Here is a 20,366-nt window from a genome sequence, read left to right as displayed (position 1 = left end):
GCGATTAAGGGAACAACCTGGACCAGAACCCCAAGTCCAGGGCTGTGTCCATGCCAGCCCTGCTCCTTCCATCAGCTTGGTTCAGTAGGTGTCCTTTGGTGGGTGGGGGGCATATTCAGGTCTACAGTCTGGGCTTCTGCCCGGGATCAGGGTCAAGTGAATTGTGGTGACAGGGTTCCCCAGGGCTGCCAGAGCTTGGCAGGGCTTGGTGACCATCTCCAGGCAGGAAGGTTTTCATGAGTCACCCCAAATTCATGGGCCCTGCAGTTCTGCTCTAGGCAGGCGCAGGTCCTGGGTTTAGAGACCATTCTCTGCCCTGATGTGTGGTAGGCTCTCTTCCCCACTCTCACCCCAGATGTTCCATGGGGAGATATTTCCTATTAGTGATGAGCACTTTAGCTCACCCTGGTGTTCTGGTCTCTTGGGATGATGGTTTTCAGCAACCCCCCAAAGTAGGCTCCTCATTCTGTTTAAAATTTTCTTCTCACAGAACATTGGAACAGATTCCCAAATCAGCAGATTTCAGGGGATTGAAATTTGTTCAGCATCTACTACATGCTGGTCATTGGGCCATGTATACAATGTACATTATCTCATTTAATCCTAATAATACTCCAAAGGTATTTCCACTCTAGCCTATGCTATATTATCCCCGTCTTGCACATGAAGAGATGGAGGACTTAAAGAGGTTACACAGCCTACCCAAGGTCACACAGTCGGAGGTAAGGGATGTAGCCCTAGCTCCTGACCTCAGACCACTACATCTGGGCAGCTCCCCAGACTTGCATTTACAGCCTCAGGTCAAGCACTGCCCAGCTTGAGCATTGCATCTTTCTTCTTTCTTTTGTCTGAGTGCCCTGCCTGCACTAGTTATAGCTGTCAGAGGTCCCCTCATTGCTGAGAGTCTTTATCCTGGGTCCTAGGGGACCCATGGGAGAAAGTGTCTTTATAATTCTCCTCAGGGGACCTAAGAGTCCTCATCTCAAGGGATTTCTGGGTGGCCTAATCCAACATCCCAGAGTTCCATAAGTGAGTATGCAGATTAGACTTCCATCAATACACATTCTATGAGCATAAGCTGGCTCTCTCAAAATGTGTGTACATTCCACTGAGGTCCGGATGTGGGTACAGTGCTGCCGTTCCTCTCCAGAGATTGGAGCACAAATGGACCAGCCACCACGTTCAGCAGAAGAGGGCAAAGTTCTGCCAGAAAAAGCTTCAGGCTCTGCAAACAGTTACAGGCTCTGCAAACAGGGCCTACATTTGACTATGAAATCAAAATCTGTTTTCATATTCTGTCATGGCTATAGGGGGAAGCCCCTGCACTGATCTTTCAGCTATGGCTGCTTGCCTTGGTTGGCATTCTTAATCAGTAGATGTCATTTGTAACCAAAGTACACAGACATATACACTTGCGTTGGGGAGAGGTTTCTGTGGCCAAAGGAGAGGTCAGCTGAATATGGGTTTTGTTTTGATGAACAAAAAAAGGTCTCGGTGGAGAGTAGACTGGTGTATGGTCTGCAGCAGGAGGAAAGCAGAGGTTCTTCACTGAGGATAAGTATGGCTTATTTGGCTCTCCGTCCTGAAGGCAGGACATTTTGTAAGAGGTGCTCTGGAAGTATTACAGAAATAATCAGTGCATCAACAGCAAAACAAAAGCAGCATGCCCTTTGAAGAACAGAAAATCCAAGGAGTAGAGGGAGTATGGACAGGGAATCAGCTTCGACCTAGCTCACATAACCTGAGAGAGAATGCCCAATGGTGGATGGGGCAAACTCTGCTGGTGCTTCCCCTCAGGATGACCTGCATTAAAGCAGGGCCAGAGGAGACTGTGTGGGGTTGCTGAGACTGTTTCAAACTGGTTTTTGTGTGCAGAATTGGAGTGTCTCCTAGACTTGGGGCCCTCTGGTCCACATCCTGGCTGGCGGAGAACACACAATAGGCTTCAGCCACCTCCGCACACAGCTGAGCTGGCGTGAGGGAAGGGCATCCCCCACTTGGAGAGCACAGAGGGGCAGGGTTAAGTATACCCAAAAGGTGTACGCTTGATGGTCCATGGTCCGTAGGAGAGGTTCTGAGCGTCGTCCCAGGCAGAAGGAGGTCCAGGCAGAACTTCCGGGTGCCTGCCCCAGAGAGCCTCCTCCCAGGCCCCCAGCCGCCATTCTCCAATCAGCTAATTAAAAGAAAAGCCTGTTAATATTTCAGCACTCTTAACTCCCCTAAATTATTAAGCATCCATTTGCATTATGACATGCATAAGAAGTTCGATAAACCAGGACCTGGGAGGTGGAGGGGTATTAGAGCGCAGGACGGGTGGTTTCTGAGGATGCTGCACAGGATGGGTCCAACCAGTGACTCGGTGACTGTGTTCCTGGCTGTGTTCTTGGCACTGTGCCCGGCCGCGGCCCCGGGGATGGGAAGTGGTCATGGGGGTTTGGCACAAAAGTTGGGGAATGAGACAGACTCCATACCAGCAGGGTTTCGTTGGGCAACTTACTTAACCTTGCTGAGCCTCAGCTTGCTTATCTGAAAAATGGGAATAGAAAAGGGCTTGTTAAGAGGCAATAAATAAGAGAATAGATACAAAGCATTCAATACAATGCTGGCACATATTAAATGCTCAATAAATGGTAGCTCTTATGGTTATTGTTGGGGATGGGGGGTGAGGGTGAGAGCTCTAATTCACAACAATTCCCCCCCACCCCCCAGTTCCCTCTCTGCCTCTCAGCAGGGCTTTATATGTGTCATTCTTATCCCAGTTTTTCTAGACCACACGCTTCCCTGGTATAGGGTCTGGATGTCTTATCTTCCTATGACCCCAGCACCAAATCCAGACCTCACACTGTATAAAGGTTTGTCGAATGACTGTCTAATGGAAGCCAGGATTGGAACTCAGGTCTGGTTCCAGATAGCCTGGCCTAGACCATGCAGTCAGTGATACTTAAGTTGGTGGCACCTGGGCCCTGCCATCTGGTAATTGGGCAGATGGAACCAGATCCAAGGATGGTCGTAGCTTACACTTTTTCCTCCTTGCCCCTTCCCCACCCTCCCCTGTCTGGAAGCTTCTCAGCCTGTGGACCCACTTCTCCTAGAGAGTCAGACAGGGGCAGGAAGCAGGGCAGCAGTTCTCACTTGGCCAAGCCATGAGCAGCTTTTCTAAATGGAGGGTGGGGAGGAGACCCGAGAGAAAGCTGACAGGGAGCTTTAATTCAAGATTTTCCATTCATTTTGCTGTTTGCCTGCCCCGCCATCCGTGTGCCTGTAACAGCAGCCCCCACCCGTCTGGCAGCCTTGGAGGAAATTCTCTCATGTCCTTGATGAAATTCTTTTTTTAAGTTCCAGTGAGAACTCTCTTGGGAAACCCAGTAAACAGGTTGGAATTTGCCTTAACATGAGTCCCTGAGCATTTGTGGCTTCCTTGCTGGGCCTGCTGGCAGCCCACATCCCCACCTAGAATCTGGGATGTACAGTTTTTGGTAAGGAAAAGAGTGAGCTGAAACACCAGTAGCATTCTGCCAGGGACTTCTTATTTCTGCCTCCGTTGTTCTCATTGCAACGCTGCCCTATGGGTGATATCTATCATGCCACTTTACTCTTCTCGACCAATGGGCTGGGGAGGAGGCGAATTATACAACCCCGCAGCTGTCCGTTTTGTATATATATATACAAATATATATATATATATATTTTTTTGCATGGGCAGGCACCGGGAATCGAACCCGGGTCTTCAGCATGGCAGGCGAGAACTCTGCAGCTAAGCCACCGTGGCCCGCCCCCGTTTTGTATTAAGCTTTAGATCAGCTCTACTTTGGAACACTTGCTTTTCAGAACACTGCTGTCTCTCAAGATGTTGAGGTATTCTGTGAAGAAAGGGTTTTATGGCCAAATAAATTTGGAAAACACTTGATTAAACTGTTTTACATGGTATATTTACGGCAGGACTTTTCAGAGCCTTTAACAATATCCTTTTGTGCACTGTGACTCACCAAGGAGAGAGAGCCTGCAGCATCCTTATTTGGCAGTGAAGGTCTTCTGCTGTGGACTGCCACTGAACAGTTTATAGCACACAGGTTGGAAGAGGCTGTTTTCATTTTCCATGGGACCTTGGGGACAGAGCTCCAGAGAGCAAAGTAGGAAAAGTCACATAGACCAGAGGTGAGGAAATGTACTTGGTTCTGGAATCCTATTCCATTTTCTGTCCAATGTGGTATGAAGCAGTGATGATCAAATCCAACTGTGCCTCTGCAATTCCCAGGAAGCTTGTTACACATACACAAACTCAAAGGCCCACCCCCAAAGAGAAGAGTCAGATCTGGCAATCTGCATTTTAACAAGTTCACCTGGTCATACCAGGACTGGGACAGTGAAGAGAACCCCAAGCAAGACCGGGGTTCAATCCCAGTTCTACTGCTGAGTGACCTGGAAGAGGCATTTTCCTCTCTAGGCCTCAGTTTCCTTCTCTGCCCAAGAGGGCTAAATACAATTTTCCCTTTCTGTCTCTTGGAGCCGAAGCAAGGAGCTTGGCAATGTACCATGTTGCCAGGAACATACCAATCCTGTCAGCTGAGTGTGAGCTACCCAGGCGATAAAGCCGGGTCCTTTCCCTCAAAGGGCTTGTGTTCTCCTCCAGGGATAATGGGTTGCTTAGAGGAGGGTGGGCTCATTATAACCTAATAATGCCCGCTAACATTTTTAAGATGGCTTACTATAAACCAGGCACTGTTTTAAACACTTTTCACGAGTTTAATTATTTATTCCTTATGTCTTACAAAGGAGCAAATTAAGGCCCAAATAACTTGCTGAAACTCTTATAGCTGAGCGCACTGATATTATAAGAGGTGTCCTCAGAAAAGCTTTCCATCCCTCTTCCCTATTTTCCAATTCCTCTGAAGCCCTGCCAAGCCCTCAACATGAATTTTGAACATATTCATAGAACATGCCTCTAGGTTTAATGTCCGCTTTGAACATCACCCCTGGGATGTAGGTGGCCAGGGAGGGGAGACTTCTGCCCTCGTCTCTTGCTCCTATTTAATCATTTCTGGAACTGCCATTTATTGAGAAAGCACACACTTTTTGGCTAGATGTTGTATATATGCTGCATTAAATCCTCATACCAGCCTAGGAGAAGGGATCTCTGTTCCCATTTTACAAACAAAGGGTCTGGGGCTCAGCAAGGTTAAGAAACTCGCCTGAACTCACCCAGCTCGTGGGTAGCAGAGCCAGGAATTAGTCCCAGGTGGTCTGATTTCATAGCCCCCCTCTTTCCATCTCCCTAAGGCAGATCTCTCCTCCCCACACTGTTCCCTATCACACCCCTCCGTTTTAGGGTCGTCATAGCATGTGCTGCATTGCAAAACCATGCTGTTGATTTCTGTTTCCTCAGTAGCCCCCCATCTCCCAGAGGAGCTCTTTGAGAGCTGGTCCTTGTTTGCTTTCCATGTCACCATCTCCAACACCCAGCACGCAGCCCAGCCCAGAAGCATTTGTTGTCTGACAGACTGAATAAAGAGATTATGCCCCGGTGCCTCTCTCACAGGCCCTGGCCTCACTGCCTTTTGAATCAGAAGCTGCTTCTGCTGCTGGTCTCTTCTTGGGGAGTATGGAGCTGGAGGCTGGGGTCAAGTGGGACAGAGCCCGCTGGAGTCTGTGCTTTGGTCACATCTCTGTTGATCAAGGGTCAGAAACGTGGCTCCAGCAGTCCCAGGAGTGAGCCGAGTCAGGGAGGCAGACTCATGTTAATGGAACTCCGCGGGTGTTGATGGGCAAATTGAAATGCCAAGGCCAAGGGGACTGGGGTACTTTGCTTCTAGTGAGCGCAGCTTGCCAGAAGGAAAAGCTGTACCTGGAACCATGTCAGTGACAGGAAGTGGCTCATCAAGTAGCAGTCAGAGGAGAGGGAGTTGGGGGATTGTCATGGTTGGTGGCCTCAAAGGAAACTGGATAATCTCAACAGTTAATGTCACCAAAGGGAGGAGGATGTTCTCTCTTTTCCCCTCTTTTTAATGAGGTATAACTTAGATACAGTAAAATTGTAAGCAAAGGAACTGATGTGTTTTTACCTGTGTAACCTCTGCTCAGATCAAGATGTAATGCATCCCCCACTCACCAAACGATCCCACCTTTCCCCCAGAAAGTTCCCTTGCACCCCTTTTCCCTAACAGTAATCTCACCCAGCCATGCTATAGACCTGTTACTATAAGATTGGTTCTCCAGTATTTGAATTTTGAATAAATGAAATCCTACACTTGATACTCTTTTGGGTCTGATGGTTTTTTCACTCAGATTGTGCCTGTGAGATTCCCCAGTGTCTATCAATGGTTCATTCTTTTTTATTGCTGTGTAACATTCCATCACATGGATAGACCATAATTGATTTGCCCATACTACTTTTAATGAATGTTTGGGTTGTTTCTCATTTTCAGTTATTATGAATAAAGCAGCTATGAATGTCCTTGGGCCTACTGTTTGGCTGTTATAAGTACTCATTTTTGTTTAGAATATACCCAGGAGTGGAATTGCTGTGTCTTGGGCAATATACTTGTTTAGGTATAAATTTTGGGGTACTGCCAAATTTTTTCCCAAAGTGCTTCTACCATTTCAGAGTTGGATAATCTTAATAATTAACTGGATCAAAGAGAATTGGATATGCTTACCAATGTCATCATCTGTGGTGACCACTCATGGTCCCTTCTCCAGTGAGAAAACATGCTTGTCAGATAGACAGAGACCTCGTGTCTGCTGACCAGGCCCCATCTTTTCTGGCCTGGGCTGGATGTGCCCTGAGAAACTCTAGCTCTCCAACTCCTTTTCAATATTCCTTATCAGTCACCAAAGCGTCTTGTCATTACAATACTGCCTTGCTACAGGCAGGCCACATCATCCAAGATTACAGCTTATCTTCCATTGGAGCCTGTTAAATCGATGTCTTCCTTGTTGAGAGACACCCCAGGCCTCTTGCAGGCATCCATGTGGTCTCCTTGTCTTATCAGCAACCGACATACACATCATCTCTTGGTGGATTGCTTCCTGATGAGATTTCCTGGGGACCTTGGCCACAGATGGCTATCTCCTCCATGTTATGTGATTTTCATGCATTTTCACTGCAGGGGTGACAGTTTCAGGTCCAGGCCCCAGATTCTAGGGGGTATGTTGTATGGCACCTATGTGCTGATTACAAGATTCATAGAAAGTACAAGTGAAGAAGATCTTAGAGGTTATCTAATCCGCTCCCTTCGTTTGGATGGGAAAATCAAAGCCTAGAGAGGTAAACTGACTTGCCCAATGTCACATGGTTTGTCTCCTGACAACTCTCCTAGGCTCCATCCTCTGTGGCAGCCAGGCTGGTGGGCTGGTCACCTGGACACTCAGACTCTGGATTGGTGACAGCTGCCACTGTTTGCGGAATCTGCTGCTGTTTGCAGAGACTCTGCTGGTCAAACATGGCCAAATGTCATCCCAATTGGTACCAAAAAGCTTCAAGACCTGCTGCCAGTCTGCTTCTGTGTACCCTACCTCTATAATTAGTTCATGTCTGTCCCACAAATGTTGAGTGAAGAGACTCTGCTAAGGCCCTACTCGTGGCATCTGTAGAACTTGTTACAGTTCTACTAAGCACTTTTCATTTATTCTATTACCATCACGTCCACCTTTGCGGGTTCTAGGGTTGGTAGCATTCTCTCCATTTTAAAGAAAACTAAGGCCCAAAGATCACTAGTGGTTTACCCCAGGTCATAGGTAATGTTGAGACTGCTCTGCCAACTAGCATGAAGCCTTTTATTCTTTGAGGCCTGGTTCAAAAGATATCTCTTCCATGGAGCCTTCTGTAATGTTCCTCCAGCAGGTGGTAATGTCTCCCTTCTCTGACTTTCTAGGGCCTTCTGAACCTCTTATGGTGCTAAGCAACTTCAACTTGGGATATTGTGGGAAATTCATTTAACATTCTCTGAGCGCCCACTGTGCTGGGTACACTGAGAGGAGGCTCACAGGCTGGGAGGCAGAAAGGAGAGTCCAGAATTTGATAGACACCCAGGTTGGACCCTTTGTTATTGCACTGAGATAGTGATGCGCAGTGATGGTCAGTCATGGGATGCTTCCTGGAGGAAGTTACACATTTGAGGTGCAGGTTTTCTCTCACCTCTGTGACCTCCTTGAGGGCAGGGATTCTGCTTTCACCCCCTTGTAAACCTCATGCCCTGTACCAGCTTTCCCCACTTCCAGACTCTACATACTCCAGCTCCCTTCAGCTGAGAGCGTCATTGGGACCTTTCCCTTCTTCCCAGAGCCATGCATTGGTGGGCTGGTTTGCCCTTAGGACAATGGGGCTGGACCTCTGGGCACTGTGAGAGAGGTCAGGGAGGAGCTACAGGCTTTTTTTTTTTTTTTTTCCAACTGGTGAGATTTTTTTTCTTTTTTGCATGGCCAGGCACCAGGAAATGAACCCAGGTCTCCGGCATGGCAGGTGAAAACTCTGCCTGCTGAGCCACAGTGCCCGCTGAGATTTTTTTAAACATTTTCTTTTTTATTGTAAAATATATATACAAAGCAAAGAAAGAAAAAGCAAAAGTTTTCAAAGCACATTTCAACAAGTAGTTATAGAATGGATTCCAGAGTTTATCATGGGCTACCATTCCACCATCTCAGATTTTTCCTTCTAGCTGTTCCAAAACACTGGAGGCTAGAAGGAATATTAATATAATAATATCACTATATTATTAGTTTTTTAAATACTGTTTTCTCTGTTGTACTTTCTCCTCCTCCTTTGATCTTTCTCCCAATCTTTGAGGATCTTTAGACAATGGCCTTTTTGACTTTTTCAACTTGAGAAGGGGTATGGACACTAAAGGATATGGGGATGTAATTAATTGATAATCTTGGAGAAGCTGGTTCCTCTGGGTTTCAGGATTTATCTGATCTAGAAATCTTTTGGGAATTATAGGTTCCAAGTAAGTAAACTTAGTATATGAAGCCTTTATAGAGTCTCAGTTCAAGTCCTAAGTGTTTTTAAGAGTTAGCAGGGGTGATATTGGCTGGAGTTTAGCAAACCACAGCAATTAGCATTATCTAACTGAAGTCTGTATAAGAGTAGCCTCCAGAATAGCCTCTCGACTTTATTTGATTTCTCTTAGCCACTGATGCCTTACTTTATTATACTTCTTTTCCTCCTTTTGGTCTGGAAGGGATCATCGATTCCATAGTGCCAGGGCCAGACTCATCCCCGGGAGTCATGCCCCACATTGTCAGGGAGACTTTCATCCCTGAATGTCATGTCCCACATACAGGGGAGAGTAATGATTTTCCTTGCAGAGTTGGGCTTAGAGAGAGAGCGTTCTCAAATGGCAACAAAAGAGGTTTCCTGGAAGCAACTCTGAGTCCTCGTTACGGGGTAGTCTTAGCTTCTTCCCTACAGAAATAGGTTTCATAAGGGTAAGCTTCAAAATCCAGGACTTATCCTATTTTCTTGGGAGTCTCCAATGGTTTTCTTGGGTTTCCCAGATGGAAAAGTTTAAAAAATAGTTCCATATATGTATATTTCCCCCCTTTGGACCCTCAAGGGACTCTACCAAAAGCCACAAGCTTTTTTTTTTTCAATTTCCAAGTACATTTTAACAGGTAGTTATACTATAGGCTTTAACAGTTGAGGCTAGTTTCACAGGCTTTTTTAAAGCTCCTGGACCACCAGTGAGAATTTCTGTCCCCTGGGGAAGAAGCTGGGCATGGGCTCAGGGAGTATTGAGGGAAAATTAACAGGCCTTTGGTGGGAGGAATATGCAGCCTGTGGTTTTGGTGGGTGGGGGTTGTCATGGGTTAGGTTCTCTAGAAACAGAGTCTGAGATGGTTGGAGGCAGGGGCAGTTTAGGGAAGTGATTTGCTCTCAGGAGAAACCGCAAGGGAATGATGGAAGCAGCCAAGCAAAGATGTGGCTCCGATGAAGTTTAACCCAGGCTGTGAAGCAGGGACAGCCCCAAAGTCATCTGTGTGGAGGCAAGGGGGCTGGCCTTTCATACCTGTCAGTCAGTTATGGGTATATGTGTGTGTTTTGGAGGGGGGTGACCTTCTAGGCGATTCCAGCCAGGGCAGCTGCTATTGGCTCAGGGCAGTTCTCTGGGGGAAGGTGAGAGCGCTGTGACCCCTCAGGTGCATGGACGCACCTGCCAGTTATGAGTACAGCCCTGATAGCATCCATCGCAGGAAGCTAAGACAACGTTGCTAAATGCAATGACAACCAGTGCAGACTACAAAATCCCCTCACACATATGAGTTCATTTAAAGAGCACACATCTCTTGCAAGAGGGGAATTGCCCTGGCCCTTCTGGTCTGGCCTGGGGGCTTTGGGAAGATTCTTTTCTGAGCTCAAAGGAGTCTGGGGAGGTCTGGGCTGCCCCCTCCCCCGACATGCTCAGGAGGGAGTCGCAGACCCCATCTGGCCGCCTCTTGTCTAAACTCCCTCCCTCCTCACCTGCCAGCTCCAGCTCAAGCCCAGATTGTGCACGCGGGCCAGGCGTGTGTGGTGAAAGAAGACAACATCAGCGAGCGAGTCTACACTATCCGGGAAGGGGACACCCTTGTGCTGCAGTGCCTCGTCACCGGGCACCCTCGGCCCCAGGTAAGACCCCATCTCGGCCTTGCTCAGGCACCTCCCGCCCTTGCATTCTCACTCCTCACCCCCTGCCCTGGGATCAGAGCTTGAGAAGAGGCAGCAGGAGCTGTGGACTAAAGATGCACAGCAGCAAGTAAACAGAAGGCAGAGGGGCTGGGGAAATAGCTGGAAACTTAACTCTGTGGGGAAGGACTGGAGGAACGTGGGCTCATTCACCTGTGAAAATTGATAGCTGAGGGGGAAAATTGAATGTCGGTTGTTCAGTTCCACTCTGTCCTTTTATCTGTTGGGCAGACATCACTTAGATGCACCTTCACCCAGTGTTTAAGGGTGGACCATGTGCCAACACTGTGCTGGGTGCCTTCTCCAGTATTTTCTCTGAACCCTCACAGCCATGCTATGAGGAAGGTCTTGGCGTCTCCATTTTACAGCTGAGGAAACTGAGGCTCGGGGAGGCTGGGTTCCTCCCAAGATCACTGACTTCTGGGGTGGGGTGGAAGCAGAAGGTGAATCTAGAACCAGAGTTCTTTGTAGCTTAGCACATTTCTTCTCAGCGCATCCATCTTTGGGTTAAGGGCCCCAGGGGTTAAAAGCACAATAAGAAAACAGTCTGTATTTCAGGAGGTTTCCAGTAGGCGAGTCCCACATTCTTTAGGTTAGAAGACACGAAGCAATTAGAAAGCAACTGAAGATGAGTGTGTGGAAATGGCTGAAGAATTCTGTCAAAGGCCCATTCTAGGGTTCAGACAGGAAGGTGATGGCTGATTATTCCTGAGGGCCGATTGCAGGAGGCAGGGAAGAGGTGGGCTGGAGGTCTGGGTGGAATTTGTTGGTGCGCTCCTGTGACCTTTAATAGCAGCAGAAAAGGTTGCAATTGGAACCTAGAAAGGACAGTGAAATACAAAATCCTCTTTTTGGGGACGATTCTGGGAATAAGAAACAGCTTTAGTGGGTCTGGCCTTGAGAGAAGCAGATGGACAAGGAAACCCCTAGACCTTTCAACCCAATTCTCTTATCACTGCTCACTCCTTCTCAGAGGTTGATTTAGATGTGCCAGCAACACTGCAGGGCTGGTGCTGGAGTCACATATGACTATTAAAGTAGGGGTGGCCCTTCCCAAAGCCAGTGAAGCTGCAGGGCCATCTTTCCCTTATGCTGTACTGTCCCCTTGTGCATTCCATGTAGGAGTCATTTGTGTCTGTGTCTATATCACATGCAACAGTTCGTCTATTTCCCTCAAGGGCTTTTTATTGTTTTTCCTTATATCCAGGCTCAAAATCTTGGGCTCCTATGTGACCCTCTCCGGTCTCACTCCCCACATCTAGGAATCCCGAGGCCTTTCTTTTTATGTCTCTTGCATGGATCTTCTCCTCTGCATTCTCCATCTCCCCCCATTGTTCCTGTCTCTCAGATTAGCCAGTAGATTCTAACTGATCTCCCAGCCCCCACCGCTCACTCTCCAATCCACCCTATACCCAAATCTGCTACACATATCCCTCCCCTGCTCAGAAGCTTTCAATGGCTGCCTTCACTTACAAGACCCAGTTCAAGCTTCTAAGGGTGGAATTGAAGACCTAACACAATCTGGCTCCCATTTTCCTTTCCTGTCGGATCTCCCACTGCTGTCTTCCCCACACCCTCTGCTCCAGTCAAACTTGCTTCCTCACTATTCCCCAAGAACTTCCTGTCCATTCCTCCATTTGTCCTTTAGCCACAGCTGCTTACCTCTCCTGAAATGCCTTCTAGCATATCTTTTTCCATTTCATTACAAACAGTATTTAGTGAGCACCTGCTAGGTGCCAAGTGTTGTGATGGATCCAGAGGATACAGACACAGTTCCTGTCCTCATGGAGCATCCAGTCTAGTAGACAAGAGAGAGAAGCATCTCAAGTCCACTTTGTGGTTGGAATGGGGCATGGGTGGGCATGGAATACTCCACTGCAAACAAATAGCAAGAGAGGGGGGAATCTCTAGAGGCCAGAAATGAGGTAAGAACCTATAGCAATGGCTGTCAGAGAGGGTGAAGAATCTGGTCTATGAGGGGTCTTGGACAGCACACACACACCTGGGGGACAGCAGTATTGATACACACATGGGATGTGAGTGGAGGCCACAGGTCCATCCATGGTTGTGACCTGGACGTGGACTGTCTACCTGAAGTTGGAAGCTTTATGAGACTGGCACCACCTGTGACTGGGGACCAGATCTCTGTCCCACAGCTCAGATCACAGCAGAGAGTAGACCACAAACAGAGTCTACTGTGAGTGATCGTAACCCTAAGCCCGTCTGTCTTACAGCATAATAGAAAAACTGGCTGGACTCGAGAACCCGTGTATGCTGGGCATAGGTAACCATAAAACTAGATGGCAGATAGGCTTCCTAGAGCCTACTTAGGACTTCTGTGGAAGATAATTTTCATTGAATATAAGCCTGCAGAGTAAAATATGAAAACATATTTAAATATATATTGCCAGGAGAGCTAGTCCACTGACCCCCAAAATTGAACAATTTTTATCTTAGGAACCAGAGATAATAGAGCAATCTGAAAGGATCTTTAAAATAAGTATGGTTAAGAATGTTCAAAGAAATAATGAAAGTGATAGAATCCATAAAACAGGAGACTATGAAAACTTAGTCACATATGAGGAAAAGCAAATAGGAGTCCTAGAAATAAATTTTAAAAAGGAGTCTTTACTGCCATGCGGGAGACCCAGATTCAATTCCAGACCCATGTGCTTCCCCCACCAAAAACAACAAAAATTCAACAAATGTTGCTGCAATAACGGGATAGTCACATGGAAAAAGAATGAAATGAGACCCCTATCATATATCATACAAGAAAAGAAAGGAGTCTTTAAAAGAAATTGGCCTTAATACCTTAGAGATAGCTGAAAAGAAAATCAGTGACTTGTATGCTAGATCCAGAGAAACCAACCATTACAGTATGGACGAGACAAAGAGATGGAAAATGTGAAAAGAACTTGTGAGACATGGCAGTTAGGAATGAGAAGCTAGAAGGAACTAATAGGAAAAACAGAGAAGAGGCAAAATTTAAAGAAACAAAGGCGAAAATTTTGCAGAATTGAAGAAAGATACAAACCTTGGATAGATAAAGCAAACCAAGGCTCAACCAGTATGTGTACAAACCCTACATAGATAAATCACGGTAAACTGTAAAACATCAAGTATAAAAAGAAAAAAATATTTCCATGGCTCTGTTCTTTCTCCAAACATCCCCTGACCTAAATATGGATTGTCTGAGACTGTGAAACTGCCTCTTACCTTCCCCAGGTTTTTGTAACCTCTAGGTCCAAAGCAGTAGAGTCAGGATGTACAGGGGAATAAAATTCCCATTTTGGCTCAAATGGCTCCTCCACTGCCTGGCAAATGTTGCCCTTTCAACTGCTTCTCCCCAATCGTATTTTCTGGCTGCTGGCCTGAGCTATTCACCAGGATCAGGGTCCTCAACCTGTTTCAGTAATAAGCAATCTTCACCAACTTCAAGACAGAGGCTTCTTGACCCTATTCCACAATCCTTAGACTTCATTGACTGGAACTGATCCATTTTTCTTAAACCTCTGGAAGTTTTGAGTAGTAGCTCAAATTTCTCACATGAAGTTTTCCATAATCTAAAGCAATGTTCATAATAATGGGAATTTGTTGAGTAACTAATGTGTACCTGGTACCATATGTAGGTGCATTACATTCTTTCCAAACATTACAATAACCTTGCAAAGTAAATGTTATGCCATATTAGTTCTCTATTACTGCATAACAGATAGTCCCAAATTTAGGGACTTGAAAGAGTAAACATTTATGATCTCACCCTACCTGTGGATCAGGAATCCAGGAGCAGCTGAGCTGCGGGATTTTGGCTCAGGGCCCCTTGTGAGACTGAGGCTGGAGGATTAGCTTATAAGCTAACTCACATGGCTGTTCGGTTCCTGGCCAAGTGGGCATCTCCATAGAGCTGCTCATGACATGACAGCTGGCTTTCTGCAGATTAGTGATCAGAAAGGGAGGGAAAGGGGCTGGGGAAGAGAGAGAGAGATGGATGGATGAAATGCCAGTCTTTTGGGACCTAACCTTGGAAATGTCGTATCATCCTGCTGTATTGTATTGGTCACACAGACTGACCCTGGTATCGAGTGGGAGGGGGCTACAGAAGGGTGTAGGGCTCCCTGGGGGCCATCTGGGAGTCTGGCTGCCATATGGACCCCTTTCACAGATGAGAGAAGTCGAGTAACTTACCCAAGGCTGCTGAGCTAGTGAGTGGAGTAACAAAGTTGTCTAAAAATCAAATTCTTGGTCTTCCAGACACTAAGTATATACTCGCAGTACCCCTTCTAGGTGGGTAATATCCTCCTTTTGCAAGTAACATAATGGAGGCAGAAGTTAGATAACTCACCCACAAATCCATGCTCTGAACCACTGCACTACAGCGTGTAGGTTTAAAGCCTTCTCCCTCTGACCCCAGATTTCAGGCTTTTCACACCGTGGCTTCCTGCCGCATCTATGCTCTGCTGCCGGCATCTGGAGTTAGTTCCCTAGGCCTGTGGGTGCCCCACGTGCGTTTATGAAAAGAGTATAGGGGCGAAGGGCCCTGTTTCAGGGCGTTTGGCCCTGAGGTGCCCCCATCACAGCCGGGTCTGTACCTTCCCAGGTGCGGTGGACCAAGACTGCCGGGAGCGCGTCGGACAAGTTCCAGGAGACGTCGGTGTTCAATGAGACGCTGCGCATCGAGCGCATCGCGCGCACGCAGGGTGGCCGATACTACTGCAAGGCCGAGAACGGCGTGGGGGTGCCTGCCATCAAGTCCATCCGCGTGGACGTGCAGTGTGAGTCGGTGTCCTCCACCTCCTGACCTTGGCAGCCCAGTCTCGACCATGGGGTGTCCTTCGCAGTTGCAGGTTGAGAAGGAAAAAGAAGGCAGGGGCGAATGGAGAGGCAGCACCTCCGTGGAGGAGGGCAGTAGAGACTCTCTTTCGGGCGTCAGAGGCGCCTCTGCTGTTCCTCCTGTGTACGGCACTATGCAGCGTACATAGTCCCGCCTGTTACCCTGTCCGGACCTTGCAACATACCTGTAAAGTGGTCAGGGAAGGCAGAACAAGTTGGATTTTACCTATTCTACAGAAGAGGAAATTGATGGACTAAGGGCATGTGGCTTGCTCCTGGCCATAGAGCAGGGTAGCTACAGATCTGAAAGGAGGATACAGGTCTCTTTGCTTCGGTTCCTTGCCCTTCCCACAGGAACGCGGGGCTCTGTGTTTGCCCTCTGAGGCTTCCTTCCCCAACCACCCGCAGAACCAAGCATCCTCCAGTCCTTGGTGCAGGTCAAATGAGAAGCCCACAGCCCCTACCTGTCCTCCGTGGATAGGCACGTGGATAGCTGGTAGGAGCCTCTATCCCTGCTTGCCACTCACTCACCTCTGCACCCATCCAAGGCTCAGGGGCCTGCTACCATTTTAATGCCCAGAATGTATCTCCCCATTAACCTTAGCCCTCCCTACTGGGACTCTGTTGAGTGGTGAGCAATGGAACTCCACATACTCTCTTTTGCCCCCATCAGCCACAGTTCTGCCAAATCCCAGCAGCTAAGGGGTGCTTTCTTAGGCTATTGGTGCTGGAAGGGCCTGGCTGCCAAGCCCAGGCCCTTGGTTATGACTCTGAGTGGGCTGTGGAAGGAGGACGGAATGACAGGAAGGCAGAGGACCTGTTGTGGAATGTTGGAGCCTGTGGTTCACCACCCTGGCTGCACATTACGATCTCTAGGGGATCTTTTTGAAAATACAGATGCCTGGGCCCCATTCCCAAATGATTCTCATGTAATTGATAGGGAGTGGGACCTTGACAGTGGGATTTTTAAATTAAACTTTAACTAAATTTGAGGATTAATTTATACCTAGTAAAGCACACTATGCTTAAGTGTACTGTTCAATAAATTCTTCCATAGCTATTTGCATATGTAAATGCCATCCACTTTAAGATATAGAGCATTTCCAGCACTTTCGGAAGTTTCCTCATACCCTTTCCCAGAGATAAACACTATTTTGACTTATGTCACAGCAAAAAGAATATCCCCACATGATTCTATTGTGCAATCAGGGGTTAGAACCACCAATCTAGTCCTATTTGCCCATGAAAAAACTGAGGCCCAGAGAGAAAAGAGACTTAGGCAGATCTTGCTGTAAATTTAACAGCTAAGCTGGGATTCGAGCCAGGGCCTCCTGATTTTCAGTTTGCAGCTGCTTCCTCCAACCTTGATAGGAGGGCATACGGATGGACACATTCCATGCAGGTCCCTGGGGGAAGGGACATCCAGGAGGGAGTTGGGGAAGCCACCACTTCCAGCCCTCTGTCTCTAACAGGTTGGCCAAGCTTGCAGGGGTAGATGAGCTTCTGACTCCCTGCAAGTATCCCTTGAGGGTGACTCACCTTTCCCTGAGGGCTGCCAGTAGTCCGAGCCCCCCAGCGTGGGGTCCTCCAGCCCTGACTCCATGGGAGCCATGCTCTTGCAGACCTGGACGAGCCAGTGCTGACGGTGCATCAGACGGTGAGCGACGTCCGAGGTAACTTCTACCAGGAGAAGACGGTGTTCCTGCGCTGCACTGTCAACTCCAACCCGCCTGCCCGCTTCATCTGGAAGCGGGGCTCGGACACCCTGTCCCACAGCCAGGACAACGGGGTCGACATCTACGAGCCCCTCTACACCCAGGTCAGGGCGGGCAGCTGGGCTGGTCTCCTTCCAGCTCACCCCACGTTCTTTCTCTTGCACCCATGATGGGGCGGGGGGGGATTGGGGTAGGGCATGTGGGGCTGAAGCTCCGGGATCCAGGTCCACTCTGATTTCATCAGTTCTGCTGGGCCATCAGAAGCGTGTGTTTTGATTGTAACTCAGAAAATCTGGGGCACAAAAAAATCTGGGCAGAAAGGTCAGGGGGCAGTGGTGAGGGGAGGAGAGTCCCCAAGGCCATATGCCCTCTAGGAATGTTGCCATTCGGGAGGAGGCACCCCCTCGGGCTGGCAAGTCATCCCTGCCAGCTGCTGGCTGGCAGAATATAGGGAACCCGTGGGCAGGCAAAGCAGGAGTAGGGGGACAGGGAGATCATTCCTCTTCCCGAGGGCGCCCCACAGTCCTGGGAGGCAGTGCTGAAGCCATCCTCCCAGGGGGACTTACGGAGGTGGCTTTCCTAGATGGCTCTTGGAGTCCCATGTGCAGCTAAGACCCTGCGGGCCAGCCCTATGTTTGTGTGAGTTGTGACACAGACCAGATTCCTTTCTTGTACCATTTCCCAGAGTGGGGAAACTGATACCTGGTCCTGGCCAGTGTTGACTGAGACAGCCTCAGACCCAGAAGCCCCTGACAAGATATTGCTGGGGGTTTGGAGAGGGCAGCACCCACCCACGGCTCAGGCCCCCTGGGGATAAATGGTGTGAGTGGAGGTTGGGGGACAAGAATTAGAGGACAGACGTGCTTTAGCCTCTGGTGCTAGGTGAATAAGTGTGTGGAGCTCCCAGAGACCCGCGCAGGCCCCTCACTCCAGTGGTCCACTGCCACCCAGGGGGAGACCAAGGTCCTGAAGCTGAAGAACCTGCGGCCCCAGGACTATGCCAGCTACACCTGCCAGGTGTCCGTAAGGAACGTGTGCGGGATCCCGGACAAGGCCATCACCTTCCGGCTCACCAACACCACGGGTACAGGCACTTCCCAGCCCACACCCCTTGCCCCCCTGGGTTGATTCCCCCACCCAGCACCCTGCACTGATCCCACATAGGACCCTCGGCACCTCACCACTAGTGCATCTGGCCCCTCCCTTCTCCCCAGTGTCTGCCTGCCCCCCACCTCCTCCCCTCTCCCCAGGGCTTCCCCAGCCCCCATGGATCCCCCAGCTCCCTCATCCTCCCCCACATCTAACCCTGCCCCGGAGGTTCCCTAAGACACCAACTCCTTGTCCTCTTAGCACCACCAGCCCTGAAGCTGTCTGTGAACGAGACTCTGGTGGTGAACCCTGGGGAGAATGTGACGGTGCAGTGTCTGCTGACCGGGGGCGACCCCCTACCCCAGCTGCAGTGGTCCCATGGGCCTGGCCCGCTGCCCCTGGGTGCTCTGGCCCAGGGCGGCACCCTCACCATCCCTTCAGTCCAGGCCCAGGACTCTGGCTATTACAACTGCACAGCCACCAACAATGTGGGCAACCCTGCCAAGAAGACCGTCAACCTACTGGTGCGATGTACGTGGCCTCCAGGGGGCTGGGGGGAGCTTGGGAGCAGACAGGGGCTGCTGGAGAAGGGGTCCGTCTGCTTCCCCTTGCTGGGTGAGGTATGCTGAAGAGTTATGTTCCAGGCACTTGGATTTCCCTGCAATTCAGGTGTCTGCCATCAGGTGACACCAGACTAAATTCTGTGTGACATTTTATTTACAGTTTACAGTCTGCATTTCCAAATGTAATCTCAGTCATGCAAGAAGTAGGAAGGGCTGATTACCCGCATTTTTTTTTTCTAAGACAGAAAAATTGAGGCTGCGAAAAACTTAATGTGACCAATCCAGCCATCAGGCCAAATTTCCTGATTTTTTCCCTTCACAATGGTGTCTACATGATTGACAAACTGAATGAAAGTGAAAATAACACACATTTCCACATGCCTTACATATACAACTTTATTAGTAAAGCATTTCAGTAAATCTGACAGTAATTACTTAATGTAAAAATGATACAGAATTTGAATTATGATCTAAAGAAAACAAACATCTAGGAGCAACGGGATGTTTTCCTTACTAAACCTCAGCTTTAGTAGTTACCATTACTTACTTGATATGATCTTGATTTTGCTACTCTACTTTTAAAAGAAAACTTTAAATTCTTCTGCTGGTGCAACGTCAGGTTTTTTTTAAAAGATCAGCTCATTAACTTTTAAAGGTAAAGTACAGCTTCTGCCAAATCCAACAGAGAGTCTTCTGATAACTCGAACTCGCTTCTTTGTTCATCTCTCACTGATTAGTCAGTCTAGCTCTGCAGAAAAAGAAACTAGCTCACTCTGACATTTTACTTAGTGTGAGAAAGAAAGTGGCAAGACCGTGGCTATCTGATGACTACTTTTCCTACCAGAAGATTTTCTCCACCGGGTTACATTTGGCCTTTAAAAGCTGTGTTGGTGAGGCATCTCAGCTTCCATCAAATATTAATGGTGACTGACTGCCTGCGGGGCCTGTCCAGGCCAGCTTTATGCCTGTGTATCCTGTCCAATTAGCACCCAGACTATTAAGGACTCTATCCAACTCTTGACTTATTTCGAACAAGCCTCAGATTTTTTCAAGCGGCCAGACCCATTTCTTTCTGAATGCTAGGATTTTATGTCTTTGCATGCAAAATGATCATATTGGTCTTTTTTTAAAATATAAGAATTACACAAATTTGTTGCAAAGAGTCAATCGGCACAACAGAGTAAATGTGAAAATTAAAATCACCCCTCAGTTCCCCCTCGGTCTCACTCTCTAGATATACCCACTATTTCATGCTGGTGCATCCTTCCAAAATTTTAATTTTGCATATTCAGGGTTTAAAGCAACAACAATAAACATAAAGCGGTGTAGTGGTTAAGGGCACAGGCTCTGAGTTTGAATTCAAGGTTTGAGGTTTTCTTAGGCCCATTACTTACCCTGTCTGAGCCTCAGTGGCCTCTTTTGTAAAATGATTGTACCTCCCTCAAAGAGTGTGGGATGGATTAAATGAATAAATCCACGTAAAGTTCTTGAAAGACTGCCTCTCAC

At 48.1% G+C, this 20,366-nt stretch overlaps 1 protein-coding gene across 1 annotated transcript in view; it reads left to right on the top strand.

The window, feature by feature from the left end:
* MDGA1 (MAM domain containing glycosylphosphatidylinositol anchor 1) overlaps nucleotides 1–20,366 on the top strand; it is a 59,697-nt gene that overhangs the window by 20,933 nt on the left and 18,398 nt on the right. The window contains exons 2-6 of the mRNA XM_077161669.1: nucleotides 10,464–10,603; nucleotides 15,261–15,435; nucleotides 17,116–17,312; nucleotides 18,160–18,292; nucleotides 18,559–18,828. Coding sequence (XP_077017784.1) covers nucleotides 10,464–10,603; nucleotides 15,261–15,435; nucleotides 17,116–17,312; nucleotides 18,160–18,292; nucleotides 18,559–18,828 — 915 coding nt within the window. The remainder of the gene's footprint in view (nucleotides 1–10,463; nucleotides 10,604–15,260; nucleotides 15,436–17,115; nucleotides 17,313–18,159; nucleotides 18,293–18,558; nucleotides 18,829–20,366) is intronic.

This window comes from Tamandua tetradactyla, chromosome 5 (assembly GCF_023851605.1).
Source record: "Tamandua tetradactyla isolate mTamTet1 chromosome 5, mTamTet1.pri, whole genome shotgun sequence".
In the NCBI taxonomy this organism is placed as follows: domain Eukaryota; kingdom Metazoa; phylum Chordata; class Mammalia; order Pilosa; family Myrmecophagidae; genus Tamandua; species Tamandua tetradactyla.
This window is presented reverse-complemented; position numbering and strand designations above follow the sequence as displayed.